The following is a 20,744-nucleotide window of genomic DNA, read 5'->3' as shown; positions in this document are numbered from 1 at the left end:
GACGATTGGCTTTGGTCAGTACTTTGCATTCTGGCCACAATTTGTGCTGAGCCATTCTGGTATACAATTCAGGCAGCAGATGGCCCAGGTGTGACCAGGGAATGTCTGACACCAAAGTCACTGCACGTATGACCAAGGTAACAGCACAACAGCGCTTATCCTGGGATCTCAGAGTCACCCCAAGGGAGCTGCACCACCACAGGCTCTAGCCGAAAATGTACTTCCTTAAGAGTGAAACTGTAGCTTTAACAAGTTTATTAGATTTTAATACCATGTGTAATCAAAGACTGTAGGAGAAATTTGCCTAAATCTTAGGTTTAGTTATGAAAAGTCACAGAACACTGGGTTTTGTGAAAATTGGGATATGGAAATTAGATTAAATATCCTTCCAAGTAAATTTAGGATCCATTGGTTTGTACATCTGGGGGGGAAAGAAAAAAAAAAAAAAAAAAAAAAAGAAAAAGAGATTCAAAGGACAGGAAAGCCAGCAGTGCTCTCTAGTCTTTGGCCTGACAAAGAATGTTCAGTCGCAACAGATATAGGTTAACTTCTTCCAGAAATGAAGATGTATTAGGAATGCCTTGTATGTTATCCTTGGTGTTGCCTAATGCACTGAGGTACCTTGCTCACTGATAAATTGTGGGTTTACTATTTATCAGTAGGACCTGAGGGTTTCATTGAGATGGAGGTTTCTCAAAGCCAATCCTCTCTGTAGTTAATACACATGCTGAAATTGCTTCCAAAGCAGTGAAAGGCCACTCCTACTACTACTAAAAAAGACTATTCTACTGCTAGTAGAATAGTACCTGAAAGTTTTATTAAGAGGAGGAAAATCTTGTTTCAGGCAAATAGCATGACTACATTGTGTATGCTGAGGAAAAGCATTGCATACTCTTCCTGGGAATGCCTTTCACAAGTAGAGCAAACACTTTGCTGTTAACAGGTGGAACAAAGCAGATATTAAAATTCATAGACATATTCTGCCATCAGACCTATGATTCACCAACAAGGCAATATTTAGATTTTAAGGCTGCAAGCACAAGGAGAACTCAAAACTTCCTTAACAGGAAGTTACAGCAGTTCTTGGAAGGCAAAAAGATACTGAGAATCCTGTATTGCTGCTCCACACACGAGAGCTGAGGGGAATCTGGATGCACCTTTGCTGAAGGAGTATGAGAGTTTTCAGGGCGTAGGTACAGACCTTCTAGGCACAATGTTAATGGTTTTTGTGGGGGCAAATGCTTGAGTAAGAAAATAATTTTCTTCAACATCTATACCTTAAACCCTGTGGAAATCACAGAAAGGCCTGACCCAGACACTGTTAAAATTCCTTCTGACTATACAATCAAGCATGGTTTTATCTGTGAGTAAAGAAAAAAAAAAAAAGTGATAATTTTAATTCAGAGCTACCGCATTTTTTTAATATTCATGGGTTTTGTGTCTTAAAGTGCTGTCGCTTATCCCTCCCATCAATTTTTCTTCCCTGCTATCCAGCATCTCCAATACAAAGATATAATGCCACAGTTACAAAGGTTTTATTTCATGAGAAATTATTTTCTGGGGGTTTTCCCTATCCCCCTGTGAAGATAATTTTTCAAACGGCCCAAGAAACTGTCTCCACCTTGGTAGGATATGTAAGCCATCACTTATAAGAAAAATGTTTCAGCACCTTGGCTAACTAGAGGCTAAAGACCTACATCCATTAAACAAGGATGTCCCTGTAAGCCCAGGGCTCTGCTATGTCTCTGCCAGAAAAAAATTACCATCATCTATATCAGGGAGAATCGCCCATTTAGGCTGAAATGCAGATTACTGTCCTCATAGTCCACTGTCTGAGTCAAGAGACTTGACTTAGTGCTTTAAAGGCTCAGCTTTCAGGTGTCAGTTGATACTACAGTGGAGAGAACAATTATTTTATAGTGCTCATAATAGAGAATTTAAGACAGCACATATACTTCTGTTTTGTTTGAATTGCTCTGGAAGACATGCTTTGGTAAAATTCTCATTTGTTAATGAATGTTTTCACCTTCTCAAGTAATGTGTGTGTATATATAATAATTCATGTGTATATATGTGTATATATGCATGTACATATATGTGTGTATATAGCTATACATGAATTATTATATATATACGTGTGTGTGTAGGAATTTACTTACTAAATTTGGTTTCTCAGGATTTCAAAATCCATTGATCACCCTGGTGAACTTTCGTTTAGCCTCCCTGTTGAGTTAGAAGTATAAAACTTTCTGTTTAGCTAATTTAAAGTGTTTTAGCACATTCAGAGTTCATTTTTTGTCACTCTAAATTACAAAGCAACCGTTACTGATGGATTGGATGCCAGTATAAGTGCATGCTGAGTTAAGAGTTCACATGTTGACCAATCAGCAACCCTCCCGTGCCCTTGGTAGGACAATTTTGGGTAATCAGACTTTTCTCCCACTTTGCATGTGGGGCAAACAGTAAACTTCTTTATTATCTATATTTTCATTTTATGTCATTTTGTCATCTCTGTGTTTCATTGACTCTACTGTGATCTAAGATTATCTTGTACTTCTGTTTTTTTCAAATAAATTTTCTTTTTCATTTAGCTTGCTCTCACATGCTTAGGATTAATCTTACTGTATATATCTCCAGCTAATTTAAGGCTATTATCTTGTTCTATTTGCATTTTAACATGTTAACCTGTTTACCTTTTTTTCTTAGTTTGCAGTGTTTATATTGTGAAAAAGTCTTCAGAGACAAAAACACACTTAAAGATCACATGAGAAAGAAGCAGCATCGCAGAATCAATGCTAAAAACAAAGAATATGACAAATTTTATATCATTAATTACTTGGTAAGTGGTTCTATGAATAATTAGTAAATTGACTAAAGAGATGCAGACAATAACTTGTTAAAAGTGAGTAATTCCAAACCAGCAATTAGTACAAAGGTCAAAAATCGAGTGAAGGACTCTTTAAGAAATGTGCTCATTTATGGTATGATATTCTGGATAATTGTTAAACTAAGGAATAGTAAACATTTGTTGTTGAGAATTTATTTTGAGAGATGCAAGAATGCAGCTTGAAGAGATGCTAATCATCATGTCATTAGTGCTCAGTCTCTGCTTTAATAACCAGAAGGGAAAATGAGATAGAGTAATGAAGTAAATGGAGGTCTAACTTGAATGCTATTGGCTTTGAGCTTGTTTTCTACAAACCTTAAACTGGAAGTGCTCTTCGGAGTATGAATTAAATGCAAAGAGGAGGAAAATGAAAGATACATAGATGAAACAAAAAGTAAGTGTTCGTTTTTAGCCTCCAGGTAGGTGTATGTTGCTAGGTATTACTAATTTTTATCTCAGACCTTTCATAGAATCATAGAATGTTTTGGGTTGGAAGGGACCTTTAGAGGTCATCTAGCCCAAGCCCCCTGCAGTGAGCAGGGACACTTTGAGAGTGTGTATCCATGTGTGTGTAACAGATTTTCACTTGCTGTCTTCAACTCATGAATACAGGAACTGCTTCAAAAGCTGCTACATTCTGTGCCAGAAATAACTATATTTCACCAGAACTAGTCTTTGTGTCTTCTACCTGTGTTAATATCCATGTTATAAATAGGCATCCTTGACTGTTTTACCTACTCTTTCCCTTTTATTTCTCTCCCTGAATTTTACCTTAATACTAAGAACAAAAAGTTGTATGTTTAATGCTCTGCCAAGTCCCTTCTACCCAAGACGGAGTGAATTCCCTCTGTGATCCTGTATACTTTCCTTCCAAAGATCAGTGATCTGAAGGCCTATATTTTCTTTTCTAGATATTCAAATATCACTGCTTTAAAAACTGACCTGTACTTGCTGCATGGTGGGGGAAAAAGTTGTGAAATTCTGCAGGGTAGATGTTCTCAGCTTCTCAACAGAACTGAGCATTCACTTCTTCCTTGCAAGTTAACAGACTTTAATTCAATGTTGTAATTGTTTTAAGTGATTTTATTAGTTCCGTTCTTCTCTGCTAGTCCTGCAGGTAATCTTACATTTTCAGAACTTGGCATCCTCTTTAAATTACCTTCTGTTTCTAATTTGCATTCATTGTTCAGATTTGAATCTGTCCCAGCTTTGATCAGGAAATTGAGCTAGATGACTGCCCAGAAGCAAAGAGAACCATGTGATAATCCTTCAAAAATCTGAGAGACATGCAGGGAGGTCATAACATCAGTGCAGACACAGTGGCTGTGTCATGTTAATAAGCAGAATATGCCAAAGTAAATATAACAGCAGGACTAATATTTGTATACCTAACTCTTTTCCCACTTTCTGCAGTTGCTCCAAAACTGGTGGCCTCATCCATGCTGTCAACTGAGAATGATCTGTAGCCTGTAGGCTTCCTGAACCATGTCCAAGCATTGTCTGGGTAGTGCTGCTGGCGTGGCCACGGAGCACGCAAACTATTAAACAGCATGGGCAATCACAGGACAGTGCTCAAGTCAGGGCCTTGGGCCTTTTTAGTTATTACTGGTATTCTGAACAGGACTTTGCAGAATAACTCTGTATGCCAGCCTGAACCAATTCAGATCACTTAGCAGCATTACTTAGAGATGCATTTTTCAGGTCCTTGCTATTACAGACAGAGGATGGTAAATATAATTCAAATAAGATATGTCAAACCACTAAAATGTTTAAAATTGGGCAGGGGGGTAGTATATGCAAGGTTTGTACCAGTGTGCTGCCAGTGCTTCTTCTGGGACATAATTTGAATCATCACAATTCTTTATCTGGCTCTATATGCTCTGCTACAGCCATGTTTTCTTTCCACACATTTTCTACCCAGTGTACTGTCTCTACTCAGTCTTTCTGATCCTTCAAACTGTAGCCATATCAGAACTTCTGACATTTCTTCTTTTAAAGAAAAGATTTTTTTTTTTAATAAAGGATTAAAAACAGACTAAAAACTCTGTTTTAAACACTTATAAAATAGTTCACTATAAAATGTGTATTTGCACACTAATGTTGCATGAGATGAAAATTTTCATTAACATGAAATTTTTAGGATAGTCCCTACATAATAGAAAGTCTTTGCTTTCAAAATAGCCTTTGGTAAACCCTTTATTTTTGCACAAAGGAGAAGAAGATTAAAGGGAGGAACTTTAATTTGTTCACTGGGGGTTCAGTAGATTGGCCTTTACATGTAAGAAGAAATAACATTATTCTTTACTGCACATATGTCGTCTACAGTAGATTATATTAATGTGATAGGATTCTTTTTTTTTGAGCTGAGTCTATATTCAGTGGATTCTAGATGTTATGCAAGGTCTGCTTTCTGTAATGGCTTGATGTAGTGATTTTGCTTCGTCTCCCCCAGCATTTCACAATTTACCAGAGGATTTCTTTTTAATGTGTACTGTCAAGCTTTACCGACTTCTCAATGAGTCTTAAAGATCTGTGCTTCACATTGCTCTAAATGTCCAGGGGGAATTATACAATTTCACTGACACAGACATGGATCAGATATCTTATCTGAAATGACAGATGTACCGTTTCAAAATTTGCTACTGAATTCATCTTGACCTAAAGATGTAAGCATACAATTTATCTAATATTTGTATATTTTCACAGAAAAGTTTGAATTTTGAGAATGTAACAGAGATCTTTCTGTATGCCAGTTTCATCAAGAGACTGTAAGACTAAGTAGGTCTCTAATGATAAACATCAATATTATCACAGTCTTAATCCACTTTACTTTTAGGATGTGCACCATAAAGCTGGTATATCAGCAACTGGATCTTAAGCTATTTAAATGGACAGTTCTTTAGTACAACCATCTTGCAGACATTATTGTCCTTTTTTTATAATTTTCTATTACATATTATCTTCACCAAGCACTGCATAAAATAGTCCTATTAAGCTGGAACTGGCAGTTTCCTTTATTTTGTGGCTTTTGTACTGAGAGGTTTTAAGGGCTTTTTGTTCAGATGTCCTGAGAATGTCTGCTGAATTGCCTCATGATCTTCTGGCCAGTTCTTACTTGTGTTTTTAAGCTGATGGTAGAGCTCCCATTGATTTCATTTAGTGAAGTAGGCTTGCCTGCCTTCTTCCTTTCCCTCCACTCTCCTTTTGGCTTCACTTGTGTTTTTAGTGCGGTTGTGAGAATCTGTTTTCATGGCATAAGTTACATTTTATGTTTGTGTGTTGGTAATTCCCTCCCCTAAATTTCCATTTTGCCATAGCAATGAGTAATGTAAGTGCAAATTCCTTTGTAAATATTTTGGTATTCTGAGACTTTCTATGACTTCTGTCATAGAAGCTGCTTTGGTTTGTCTACCCCCATGTTATTGACATGTTCTGTTGCTCACAGGTTAGTGTTAAGGTAAGAGTATTACACATGATCTTTAGTAGGAGTGGAAGCTTTTTTTGTCATGTGCATGTACAGGAGATTTCTTTCATAAGCAAGTATCAAAAGTTTATTATTAGATAGTTACATTAAATTGGAGTGGAAGTTTTGCAATTATGCAAATTACTTGACAGGCAATGGGGTCACCTCCCCAGTGGATTTGGAGGTCTTTTGTCAGTGTGGTGTAAGTATGGAAGATGATGCCAATCCTATTTGGAAAGGCTTGAAGTATAAATTGAAAAAGCCCAACTGATAGTAGAGGGTGAAGAGCTGAGCAGCAATGCATCCAAGACACATATGTAGGTTACCTTATTTTTCTTTGTTCCACAAAAACTTCCAACCTAATTTTCTTGTTTCTGTGCCTGTGTTAGCCTGTAGCCCCAGGACTCACCTTGCACAAAGAGTCAAGTGAAAATGGGGAGGGAAGAACTTTTTAGTCTGTGGTGCCTGCTGGTGGCCATAAAAGAGCAGAAGACAGTATTAAAACTCAAATTCCCAGCCCAAGGAACAGAGGCGGATCCAGACTGACAGGGCCTTTCTGTGTTCACCTGATTGTTACCTGCAGCACTTTAAGTATAGGGTATGGTTTGTAGTAAGCAAAAATGTTTATTTTCAGATTGACTAATAGCGTGTATCTGTAGTAATGTAACATAACTATAATGACTGCACTTAGGACTAAGCTAGACAACTGAAAATGGTACCTGTTACTGGAAAACTTGTTTCATAAAGCCTTTACTTCTCAAAGATAAAAAGATGTTTTCTACTTATTGCCAAGCCCTAAATCATTGTTATTATCTGTTGGGAGCCAGGGGGATGTTTTGTTACAGGGGGTACTATTTATATTTAGCCTGTTTTGATTTAAGCAGGGTATATTTTGTAAAATAGTAAAGGAAAACCCTTCATCAGTTGGTGATAGTTCAAGACACTAATAAAGTCCGCCAAGTGGGGAACACTTTCTATTAATATTCATGCAATGTCTGTTAACTAATGTTGGGGTGAGACCATCTCTTCTGTGTGATAAAGCACCTCTAAGTTCTGCAGCAATATAAAACAATTCAGATAATCACAGTAAGGAAGGTGAGAAAAAGGGTGAGAGGAAATTTGCAGGGGAAAGCAGCATGTGTTTGGAGTTTCTGAGCTCCGCAGGCCTGGAACTACAACTTGCATGTAGTTCAGTAACTGCTCTTTTGGGAAAATTGCTTGAGATACCAGCTGCTGTTTCTAGTTTCTCCCATCTCAGCACTTCTTCTGAAGTCGGGATATGTTGTCTCAGTGAAGCATGCAGACCTTCTCCCTGTAGAACCCTTAAAACTGTGCTCAAGTTGAGAAGATAAATTGTCTGTGAGTCAATTCATCTCTGTGCATTTAGACTTCATTTTGGAAGAGGAGATCAAACGACTCACATTTGCATGCTCTCCTCACTTTTCTGTAGGATCCTCCTCTCTAAGAGGTGCACAGGAAGTATTTTTTAAAAAAAAGTTGGTTTTCCTTGGATATTTAGCAAGGCCTGCAGTTTTTTTAATTATGCGCTTTCTACTGTTTGAACTATTAACAATGTCAAGTCTAGTTTTTCCTCTGGTTTTAAGAATTTCTTGGGAGTCTCTAGAGATGATTGCTGGGAGCTCTTGCATCTTGGATGAAAGAGCAAAGGAAGTTGAATACTTAACAAAGGCACTCTTGGTCCCAGATGCCCATCAAGCTGTAGAATTGAAAAAGTGTTTTTAAAAAAAGAAAAATTAAAAAAACTGAAAAAGCTTAAAGAATGTTTTGAAGAACTCTTTCCCACCCAATTGCTCAGCTTCAGTCTCTTGGCACTTCCATCACAGTGTCCCTAGTTATCCACTCGCCGTGCAATTTTCCAGTGATGCAGAACCTGATTAGCTTTTTCCTTTCTCGTTTTTTTTGTCTCCTCTGAATGTAAGTAGATGAGGGAAACAGAGACCTCTTACAAGATCCTTCTCTGCCTTCTTTGCAGAAACACCGTAAAGAAACAGCAACGATAACAAAGCTTGTGCGTGGTTTTCCCCTTTCACCTTTAATTAAAAGGCGAAGCTTAATATTGGCTACTGTTTTGAACATACTCTTTTGTGCACATATACTTTAAGCTGGTAAGAGGAAAAATTGTGAGCATTCGTCTTCACTTTGCAGCGGTTGTGGGCCGCTATCCTCTCATTAAGGTGTTAACATTAGTGGCCATAGGAAACTAGTGTGCAGCTGGGAGAACATGTGGTGAGAGGTGTTAATGGCTTCATGTTATCTCACAGTAATTGTGACATTAATGAGTCTCCCCTGTAACTCAGAGAGTTTACACACTACCACATAGCATCACTGAATTAATTACTGAATTTTCATTTTGTAATATATGATGACATTATGTTTAGAGCTGTCTAGAGACATTTGTTTATCATTTACCTGATAGACACTAACAGCTTTGAAAATTCTCATTAAATTGTTAAACGATGGATATCTTTTCCTTCTTTTTCCAAACAACCAGAAAGGCAATATTAACACTTGTTACTAAGGATGTTATTAAATATGTTTATCAGAATGAATATTTAAATGAAAGAACGATCTTTTTATTAGCTGCCTTTTTTTTAATGGAGACAAGATCATCAACTATGATCTTTGTGAATCCTTCACAGCTGTCAAAAGTATGAGTTAAAAAATACTATTTTGATTACTGGTTAGTTTGTTGTGGTTTATTTTTAAAGGCAGGAAGAATCAGAGGAAAGAAAAACACTAGCTAAACATCACTGCTGGTATTTCAGTAGAGTACTTCAGCTTTTTATTGCCTGTTATTTATATCACAGTCATGCTGAGAGTGCTTGCCATTGTGCTGAATGCTGCACAAATGTATTGTGATATACGTTGTGCTGAAGGTCTTTAAGATATAAATAAACAACACAAAAAGTAAAAGGAAGAATAGAACACCATTAATAGATGTGCTTACATTCACATCTGAGAAGAGGATGGAAGAGAAACTAGATTCTAGGTGAGAGATCTATGCCCTGGCTCATACTGCCTTTCTGGAGTACTCTCTAGCTAGGTTTACGCCATGTGTTTTTACCGACATAATCTTGTACAAGGTATGAGTGCTGACTAGTGTAGCTATGCCAGCTGAAGTCTCAGGTGTGATAGCTGCATTGTTTAAGCAGCATATGCTGGATGAAGAGCAAGGTAGGCAGATAGCATTGAGCAAGCGTGATGGCAAACGCGAGACAGTGATAACATACCCACCTTGGGAACATCTTAGTAGTGTTACAACACTGTGGTTTTACACAGAGCTTGGATCCTCTTCTTGAGAGCTCTGTGCCAAATCATCTTCTTCCCAGACATAGGGTGGAGAATGCCCCATTAAAAGAGAAAACAAATTGTTATTTTAAAAAGTATTACTAAAGCAGTGTTGTATGACTACCTTTAACTCACTGAAATACCAAAGTGATCCAAAATAAGACTTCCCAGATGTTCATTCAGTTGATACATAAAATGTGATGTGAATCAGGAAATGTTTTTTATTTTTCTTTTCTTTTCTTTTTTCACCCCAGGAATTTGGAAAGTCCTGGGAGGAAGTGCAGTCAGAGGACGACCGGGAATTACTAGATAACCTAGAAGAGTAAGAATGACTTATGTGCCCATTATAAAGACGTACAAGGCCCTTATTGTTGAAAGTAGTTACAGGGAAAATGCTGTGCTCAGTTAGTACATAGTTAAAATTCATTTAAGCCAATCAAACCAACTCCAAATTGTTCTCATCAAAGACACTTTTCCACAACAAGGGCTGTAAATTTCATATTTCAACCACAAGCCTATTTTTCATTTGTATATAGCTCAAACAACAGCCTTTTGGGTTTGTAATGATGTAGGCAAAATGTTTGGTTTTTTTTACCTTTGTACTAAAATCACTTGAACGGGTTTTGCTCAAATTTAAAAATCAAGAGTAAGCATCAAAAATATCAGCATGAGAAAGAAATGGTATGAAGAAGTCTGATAACAGGATTTTGAAGGAAACTTCTCAACAGTGCTGATTGAGGGCAACATAGAATCATAGAATCATAGAATGCTTTGGGTTGGAAGGGACCTTGAGAGATCATCTAGCCCAACCCCCCTGCAGTGAGCAGGGATTGAACCTGTGAACTTGGACATCCACCTCTCCTCTGCATTCTTCTGTGGTCCAGGCCCTCAGATCACTGCAGAGGTGGTTTCCTTAGCCGTAGAAAATTCAATAAGCAGGAAGTAATTTGTGGGTATCAGGGCCCCTGACCTTCCTGGTTCTATCTGTGACTTGAGCTTAATTTTACTTGATTGTACCTGGTTGCAATAATATTTGTATCTCTCAGCAGTACTGGAGTTCTAAACAGAAGTATTGGTAAAGCATTCTCTGTGTGCATGTCTAAATGTAGCATAAATTAGTGTCTCTTTCAGGAATAATAATATTTGATAAGTAAATAACACTTAGAGTGAACTCTGCCTGATTATTTTGTCTTTGGCTGGTGTATTGAAAGATTAGAAAGGTATAAAGGAATTTTAAAAGACCTTATAAAAATAAACACTGAATGCGACATTTGATGACTTACCAAACTGAATAGAAACTGAAGTTAAGATCCTGTTTGTTAGTGTAGGTAAATTCAAAAAGGACTTACTGCCTGTCTGCACAGGAATTACCCAACAGTAACTGCTCAGTTATTCTTGAATTTGTAATTTTTTTAGACTGTAAACCAGATTCTAGTCATGCATTCAGCTATAAATCCACACTGTTTCTTCCACCCCACTAAAGTATTCAGTTTCTCTGGATTTAGTTCTAGTGCTGTGAGTGCAGAATCTGAAGTGCCCTTTCACAAAATATGTCTTCTCTTTTCCACAATTAAATGAGACTTTTCTACTCTTAATCATAAGAGACTGGTCTGACTGGGAAGAGCATCCTGTGTGCGCAGTTTGCCTGTTCTGTGAACAACAAGCGGACACCACAGAAAAATTGTATCTTCACATGCAGGTAAGACTTGTTTTAAATATCAGTTCTTTCATCACTTTAGAATTAAAAAGTAAGATTGTAACATCTATGTTAAGATCGAATCAGCTGCTGCATTAGAATGCCCTCTTTAGCACAAAACTAAAGTACTGCATGTATATCTAGCAGCTGTTCTTTAAAATACACAGAGGAATCAAGAGAGTATGACTAGCTATTACTTGTGAGTGTACAGACTGGTACAGACAATAAAGAGGTAGCGTCTTTAATATTATAGTGACTTGATGGTTTAATACATTTGATGGTTAGCATCTGTCCATTTTAAACTACTTAACAGGAGTGTTGCAGTTTAACAGAATACAAAAGTTTCTGATGAAACAAAACTTTTGGGGGTTTGTTTCATGTGTTAGTGTTTGCATATCTATATGCATATGTCTGTGTCAGTCTGTGAAAAACTGAGCTGTTTTTAACTTGGTATAGTAGAAGTAGTGGAAATAAGATAATTTATTCTTTCCTTTTTTTTTTTTCCCCTCCAGAAATCACATGGATTTGACTTTCCTAAAATAAAGTCAGAGCATGGTGAGTAAGAGACGCTGTAATTGTCAGCATTTGCCACTAGTGTGGAGAAAACCACATTGTAAGAATAGTGGAAAACAATTGTATCAATTTGATTTTTGTTTGGACATTTAACTTTTCCATTATGGAAACCATTTCTGCCAGCTTACAAAAGAACACCAAGAACACTTCATTTTTCTGGAACTGTTGTTAGTGCCAAGGATGTGTGATATTTTCTTTAAAACCCTTGGATTCTTTTGCAAAGTAGCTTCTACAAATACCGACTTTATGAGTACCAGGTCTGGCTGCTGGAGCCCTGAAAAAAATAATAATAATAATAATAATAATAATTATAATTATTGTTGTTGTTGTTATTCCTGTTAAGACTTGCTTGCAAGTTAGAAGGCTGTGCTCTAAGCTGTGTTTAGCCAACGTTTGCTTTCTGCTGTAGACTGAGAGGAAGCAAGGTGTTTGCAATTTTTACATTAAAAGAAGGGCTAGTTCCCCTGCAGCTGGGAAAAAGCATTTGTTCAGTTAATTTGCTAAGTTACAGCATTCAGGTCTTCAGTAAGTCCTTACCAATCTTTATGCTTAATCCAAGGAAGCATTTGTAAATTAAGTCTCATGTTCCTCAAGTGCTTGTTTGCTACCATTTCTCCCAGGTCTGAACTTTTATCAGCAAGTAAAGCTAGTGAACTTTATCAGAAGAGAAATCCATCATTGTCGTTGTTACAACTGCCAGGAGAAATTTCAGTCTAAAGGAGAATTGATAAGTCATATGGAGGACACCGAACACATGACATTCTTGCCAGCCAGGTCTACATGGGATCAACCACAGTAAGGGCACACATGTTTCTTTCAGCATTTATATTGTTACTTCATAATGTCTGTAAAACAGTAAGTTGAAACTTCTGGTTTTTGCCAGTGCAACAGTGCCCTGAGCTTCCCAGCTCTACTGGCCCAGATAAAATAATAAGTAGTCTCAAAACTACTCAGAATTCTAAATCCTTGTACTGTCTGAAGCTAAAATGAACATGAGATACTGCTCTTCTAGTTTTATCCAGGATGCACTATCCCCATAAATTGTGTCTGCACTGTCAAGTCAGTATGCTAGAGAAGTTTATCGTTGCAAAATTGTCTTTTGCCTGTATTTGCAGTTGTGCAGTGAGCAGTGAAAGGCATACACGGTGCACTCAGAGCACTTTCCCTCCTGGTGGAACCAAGGTTGAATCTGTGCACCAGAGTGACATCTCAAATGCCCCACTTGTAGGCACAAGATTCTTCCAGCCGTTAGCTCTCTCCACAGATTCAGATCATGCCTGGGATGGGCATCTGGCACATAATTAATTGCTAGTAATCATACGCTCTGGGCATATAGTTCTAGAACCAAACCAAACCCCGTCTTTTGCATGTCTAATACAGATATATGCATAATGTCTACCTAACTTTAGGCATCAAAACAAGTTGGTTGTTTACCCTTAGTTTTCTCCACAGCAAATAAAGAGACAGCGTAACATAACAATGATTCAGATTGTAAGTAGGCTGAATAGGTCTGGGGGATGATGCCATAGGTGGTAAAGCACAGGGAGTGTTCTAACTCAGTTCAGCATTTGTTGTGGGACAAATCTGGATCTGTAGCCTCAGTTGTGACAACATACAGGTGAAGAAATAGAAGGACGGACTTGTCTGTTACAAACTCTTCTGTATGACTCTTCTAAGATGTACATGCCAGTTGGTTTTTTGGGTGTGCTGTTTACTCTTATTCCAGACAACCAGACTTTCTCTTTTTTTTTTTTTTTTTTAAATCTAATGTCATAAAATACACTCTGCCTCTTTCAAAATATGTGACTAACTAGTGATCATGCCTTGTTGCTTTCAGGTATTATTTTCCTACCTATGAAAATGATACACTCCTGTGTACGCTGTCAGACAGTGAAGATCCGATAACTGAGGATCAAAGTGAAGATATCCCTGTTTTAAGTGAAGATATATCCAACCTAAGAGCTCTCAAACAGAGCAGCGTTTTAAACCAGCTCCTACATGAAGACAGCAAGAGTGAGGAGAAATTTTGACCTTGAATTACAGCTGCTGACCTTTGAGTGCTTCTTCTGCAAGACAAAAAAAAAAATACATTCTTTCACTAATATTGGAATACAGTTTAACTCATAAATGTTATCACTGGGCAAATATTACATGAATGGGAATGCTAAATAAAATTTAAGTGTAAACTGTTTTGGTTTATCTTCCTTTAAATTCTACCTTTATTTTAAAACTAAATGTTGGATTTTCTGCTTGGCTCTCCAAATACTTTTAATAGTATTTACAAATGGTATTTTTCATCTTTTTTTTTTTAATTTTTTCTGAATACGTCAGAATCAGAGTTCTATTTTAAGGCTATCTTGTGAAAGGCACGAACAACGAGACAATTTGCCTCAATATATGAGCCAATGAGTGAATCTTCTATGTGTTGTTGCTGTTAGCATATGGAAAAGAGCCTGAATTTAATTCATGGTCTGTTATGTAAAGCAAGTTTTGGTATTTTTAACCTTAGACCTCCTTCAAATTGAAAACAGATATGTATATCTCTATTATTCATCATCATATATAAGATATATGGTGCCTGTTCTGAAAACTGGCTCAGAAACACCTGTAAAGCCCATGGATATCTGACTGCATGGAAAGCTGCCAATCCAAAGCCTAAAAAAGCATAGGAACAATTGCAATCATGGTTGCATCAAAGATCCAAAGAATTTAAACTAGACTTCTTGTATGGTTATGAACTGAGATGCAAAAGAAATGACTTAGGGGATTACAGACACATAAATCCAAATTAAATCCTCAAAATCTCAACTCAACTGTCCATTAAAGTTACAATATTTCCTTTAACTTTAAAGTTCCCAAAGTAACAGAAGGTCTTCAGCATGTCCAGAAAGCACCTCAGTCTTAATAGGGCAAAGCAGCTCAGAGCATAGGTCCTGCTAGGATGATCCAAACTAGATATTCCTGCCTCTCTTTCTCCTCTGACATCAAGCAGTTCCAGAGTTCAGGTTTGGCTTTCCATAATACGTATAACCGCTTTCAAAACGGGCAGCACATTCTTTTTTCTTCTTTAGGTCAGTGTTAGAGCACTTGTTCAAAGTATGGGAGTCTCAGCTCAGCGCTCTTCTCTGCCTGGGAAGATTCAAAGCCATAGCTTTGCCTTTGCACAGCCCTCTTTATCTGAAATAGATTGCTGTCAGTAAGAGTTGTTGTTTGTCATTATACAGTGATTGAGAATTATGTAGCAGTTCCTGGGAGCAGGGGCTAAAGTTCACATCTTTACCTGTGTTCTGCTAAGCTTCCATATCCAGCCTAATTCACCCTGCAATATATTTGCATCAGCTTCTTTTCATTTGCATTGAACTCGGTTTCTCCTGGCATTACCCACTTGCACCTCTCGTTGCTTCCCCTTTCTTATTTTCTCTGGGGCCCAGGTGCTCTGGAGATAAGTTAGAACAACAGGATGTTGAAAATGCACTAAGGAAGACAGATCAGCCACTTAACTGCACAATGAAACAGAGACAGAAGCAATATCTGACTCTGTCAAGAGGAAATGGGGTAGAAGTGGTTCAGCAGGTGCTGAGGATACAGACAAAAGAAGGGGGCAGGTGTAGTCATATGTCTGCATTGGCTCTGATTAAACTGGTACAAAAATTTAGGAGGAACAACCCCAATATTTTTGAACTAGAACGCTTGACCATCTTAAATAAGCTATAGTCTGTACTTCTTGCATTTGAAAATGTCTTAATTTCACACAGTATTTGCAACGGCTGTTGCTGTTGATTATATTTTTTCCCCTCTTAAGTAATTTTCTTCCCAAGTAGTTATTTTCTTCCTAAATTAGAAATGGATTCCTTTCTTTGCTTTTCAGTCAGATTCTTAGCTGAGGTGGAAGTAAGAGTTGATGGGGTTTACATTAATGATAAGTGTCTTGAGTAATGGAAAAAATCAGCAAGAGAACTACGGCTAAATCAGCAGCACGTGAATGTGTTTTATGGCAAGCTCATCTCAGAAGGGCACATTAAGGGAAAGATAAAATTTTATTGATATATCGTAAAGTGGAATTGCAAAACATTTCCTAATCATGAGGAATGTGATGCTGAGTCACTCAAATCCCTACAAAATGAAATCAAGAATGTTAATATCAGCAATGTGGAATGACTGCTGTTCCTAGTTCTAACAGAAATTTGACATAGCAATTCATCAGTGTAGAATTAAGAGAATATCTTAAGAGAAATTGTATAAATAACATGGATTGGTTGTCTTGTGAGTAAAGAGGAAAAGGTACTTAGGAAAAATTTATCAGCAGTGTATAACTGTTCACTGAAAATACAAGGAACATGAGGAGTCAGATTAGGGTTGACCTTGTTACTTCAAATACGAACAGCAAGCAAAAAGTAGGTTTAAAGTCTCCATAGGTTCACAGAGAGAGTTGGGTACAGTTTCTAGAGTAAAAATTGAGCATCTTCATTTTGCACAATGATGCTGCTAATCAACATTTTGCTGGAGCATACCGTATTTGTTTGTATAATGGCCACAATTTTCCCTAAGCATTCTTGTCCTCTATCTAAAGCAAAACCAACATCAGTGTCTGTTTTAAAAATGAAGTTATCTTTTTGTCAGTAGTAGGGGACACAGTTATGATTGGATACAGTGTATAGGCTCAGCTATTTTATGAACGAATATGTTCTTCAAACAAAAGAGCATTTTTGGAAGCATTACAACAAAAGTAGTGTTGCCATAAGTCATGGAATGGACAGAGTTGGGGTTGGCAAATGCTCTTGAGAGAGTCACATCAGAAGAATGAGTGGTGCTAATTGGTATGAAAAAAGCTACACTAGTTTAAGTCCAATGCACATTTCTTACCATAATATTTCCTCTTAGCCTAGATGTTGACTCCTTATACACGCTCACTTTGCTTTATCTGAAGCTGTCCCCTTGTTTAGAAGGACCTGGGTAAAAGGAGGAAAAAGGCTTGTGTCCTGGTGACCGGTAATTCCTCCTGCCCTTTTTACAAATACCTTAATTATGTCTTTGATACTCCTCCACACACAATTTATTCTGACAATTCTGTGCAGACTTAATCTGACTTAACAAGTTAATGGTTGTTGACTTTCATTTAAGACACTTACTGTTTTCAGTTTCTGTATTACATTTGTCTGGCATGCTGCGGGAGAGCTGTCAGTGGCTGCTCTCAGCTGGCGAAATGGTAACTGATGTGTGAAACACCGAAGTAAGTCTCTGAAAAGTCTCTCTGCTACTGTCATCTCTCAGTGCCATCGCTGCTTCTGAATTCCGGTTAGCTCTCTGCTAGCGAGTGGGATGTTTGGTACAGTATCTCTCTCATTTTACGGAGTGGTTGAGCTAAGTCTGACACAAGAAACTGAACTGTGAACAGAAGTACAGTCACTTTCTTCCAAGGTTACCAGTCTCCATGCCCAAATTCAAGTCCAGAGTGGACACTGGACATAGTTCTTGGCAACATCTACCATCAACTGCCATTGAACAGCGGCAATTTCACAGCTTTGCTTAAGACTTGGTGCTATATTAAATGATCTTGCATTATTTGCATTTTACTTATACATATACAAAGGCAAAAGAGAATCAAAGGTCCCTGGAGAAAAAGCTGTATTTCACAGAGACAACATGAAAAATACTTTGTTTTTCCCAGGAGTTTTTGTGAAATCATAATGCTTTCTGGGCCTTAGTTACAATAGAACAACTGAAGTGTCTACGGTCAAATTATGCCCTCATCTATCTCTGCCAGGTACATCAAACTTGGTTAGATAACAACTGTCACATGGAACAGGTCATTTGTAACCCTGGAATGAATTACTGCTTCCATGTAATAGTCATTAGAATCAGCTGCTGTAGAAATACTACAGGCAACAGTGGTTGCATGAAGAACCTAGTTCATGTAAAATTAATTCCTTTTCTCTGTGAGCACTGAATGTGCTGTTTTCCCTGATGTTTGGGGTTTTTTTTTTGTATTGGAAGTTTTCTGCTACTAAGTGACACTTAATTTGACTTCTTCCACCAATGAAAATTTTAGTTGCTTCTTGAATTTGATTTCAGCTTTTCCCAGACATGGGAAGCTCATGAAAATACAGATAAGGTAACTCTTCTAGAAATTACCATGTACCCCCTAGTTGAACTCACATTTGGTATTTTACATCCCTGATAAATTCACTCTCTGTAGGAAGAGTGGGGGAATTTAGGATATTTACAACTAAAAATACATCAGTTGTCTTTGCATAAATTCAGATAGAAATAAAAGCATTTTTCTTCCACAAATGTTCCTTGTAACACAGTTCTCTCCATCTGGTTTACCATCCTGAGACTGAGAAGCTGCCTGTGTGTAGATTACATATGAGCCTGATGTCTAAGCTTCCATTATAATCAATAAATGTAGTCGATGGATCCTAGAAGCATTCGACTCACCCTAAAGTAAACACCTAAAACTTTATTCAGTTCCTTGCCCATAGACATCTAGTGTCATCTGAGATGCTTGAAAAGATTGTGGTCTCCAGCTGCTGCTGCTCCTGAAGGATGCTGATCTCTCAGACGTCTTGTGTCAGTTCTGTCAACAGCGTATGAGCATTTCCGATACCATGGAGCATCTCTGATGGCATTAAGGCATATCTAAGGCAAAGCAGCTAAATCCAGCACCTTTCGCTGGTAGTTAAATATCTCTTTTAGGCTGCAATAACTATAATAGAAACTTAGGCACCTAGGTCACATCTGTTCACTTACATCTGGACTCCTAAATCTAGTTACACTAATTTAGAGCTGAACTCTACCCTACTATTATGGAATTCATTTAATCTGAAGGTAGATACCTACATGGATCAGATGATTTGCCTTCTGGAATGGAGAACTAGCCTTGGTAGCTACATTGGAAATACCTAAAACTCTGCTGCCCTGTTCTCACAACAGCTTTGGGGACAGGAGAACAATTGGTTACCTTTTGGCATATGTTCACAGGTTAAATTATAATTACAGACCTAAGTATAGAAACCACTAAAATGTAGCAAACGATGTGCTTCCCTGATTCAAGGAATCTCAATTATAATCTGCTGTTGAGTAGATGCATGTTAAACAGGAGTAGTCAAAAAGCTGGACAAGTTCTGCAGAGGGGTTGTGATGTCTTTGGTCTTCCTGCCCATGAACTATTATTGTGTCTGTATTTTTGTCTTGGAAGACCCTCCTGAGACCGAATATGGGTGAAAAAGATGGTAATAGAAGTCCATAGACCACATTAGGGAATATGGCTAAAGCTTGACTATCCCACTCCTACCTTTCTAACTACATTCCAGATTTTTCATTCATATCTCAAAATTTTTTTGTTTATAAGCATTTGGGGTCAATAACTATCTTTTTTTCTTTTTTAAAATTTTATTTTAAGCATTTAGCATGCATAGCTTAACTGGGTTGAGACCAGCAGATACTATTACCATGCAAAGTAATGACATCCCAAAGAAAACAGCTATGGTTCATGGTGATTAATTTAACCTGGCTCTTGACATAAATTGTAACAGTCTTCGTACCAACTCATCACAGAAGAAAGCATTAGATAGCACTTGAAATGGCACGTATCCCCTCGGGGTGCCTTTGCAAAGGAAAGAGTTTGTAGCTCCGCACGAAACTAGGACTGAAAAGACCTCAACGAAATGTGTCCCTCTGGCAGCTCGTACCTTTCAGTACAGGCATAAACCAGGAAACAGAACACCACAAGGACTTAGGTGTGAATTCAAACTAGAGGGGCTGCTGCTAGGTGTGAAACCTCAGCCAGATATTAGTCATTGCTAATTATTATTTTAAGATCTACAGGCTGGTGGTTGTTTTTACAAGCTGTACATCTGACTATATTACAAAGAGGGTACAAGGAGCCTTATCGCATCACAGGAAGGAGAAACACGTTGCTCTCTATCTGCACTTGCTGCTCCAGCGTGTCCATGCGCAGTCAGACTCTCACCACTCCTGTGGCATTTCTCTTGCGGGTATACCGGCTGGTATCATTACTCAGATAAGAGGCATTCCAGAAACCCCTGCTCTTCCCTTTAGCACCATGAAGAGCCTGGGAAGAGCCAGTGCCAGCTCGCCAGTATTACTGCTAAGCATCTGAACACTGGTAAGCTGCAAATGTGATTCTTTTTAGTATAAATAAATGCTTCAAAATTTCAAACTCTGAGGGGGTGATGTGATGCATTTTTGTATCACGTCACATCACATCACGGGAGGATGTAGTGAAATCCCTCAGAATAATTACAGGCAGACTTCTGGCGTCACCTCTAGCCACAGCTTCACTGAGTGCTAGGAGACTTATTTTTTATTTCTATGCTCTCGGGAAATGTCAGAACAATATAGAAATAAATAATGCAGGAATTGCTGATTGCTCATTAGAGAGTCTGTCTTTGTAAACTGCTTGCCACAGCTTTGCAGAGCTGAGCACTGCTTTAACCTTTAGGTGGTTTTAGCTTTAAACTTCCAATTGTGTTGTGGTCGGTTTGTTACTTTCTGATGCATATCTATCTTCACACCATTTACAGGAATATTGCTGTGAATCTTCACAAATATTTGACCTATTTTAATAAACTGCCTGATATTTTTGTTTGAATCTAGATGAAATAAAGAGTAAATAAGCAAGGATGGAGCTTAGCATTTGTGAAGAAGGATCATGAATGTGTGACGATGCTGGCCTCCTGTATTTTTACAGACAGTGACTTACCATACATCCTTTGACAAATATTGTAACTTCCCTGTGTCTCAGTTTCCTAAACAGAAAGATTGTGATTATATGATAATAACTACCAGGAAAA

The 20,744-nt window shown here is 37.8% G+C and overlaps 1 protein-coding gene across 1 annotated transcript in view; it reads left to right on the top strand.

Moving 5' to 3' along the window:
- ZNF277 (zinc finger protein 277) overlaps window positions 1-13,958 on the top strand; it is a 35,479-nt gene extending 21,521 nt beyond the window's left edge. Inside the window, exons 7-12 of the mRNA XM_075727860.1 lie at window positions 2,707-2,839; window positions 9,914-9,981; window positions 11,262-11,358; window positions 11,868-11,910; window positions 12,549-12,723; window positions 13,766-13,958. Coding sequence (XP_075583975.1) covers window positions 2,707-2,839; window positions 9,914-9,981; window positions 11,262-11,358; window positions 11,868-11,910; window positions 12,549-12,723; window positions 13,766-13,958 — 709 coding nt within the window. The remainder of the gene's footprint in view (window positions 1-2,706; window positions 2,840-9,913; window positions 9,982-11,261; window positions 11,359-11,867; window positions 11,911-12,548; window positions 12,724-13,765) is intronic.
- Window positions 13,959-20,744: the final 6,786 nt, after the last annotated feature.

The sequence above is a fragment of the Pelecanus crispus genome, chromosome 1, assembly GCF_030463565.1.
Source record: "Pelecanus crispus isolate bPelCri1 chromosome 1, bPelCri1.pri, whole genome shotgun sequence".
Lineage (NCBI taxonomy): Eukaryota > Metazoa > Chordata > Aves > Pelecaniformes > Pelecanidae > Pelecanus > Pelecanus crispus.
This window is presented reverse-complemented; position numbering and strand designations above follow the sequence as displayed.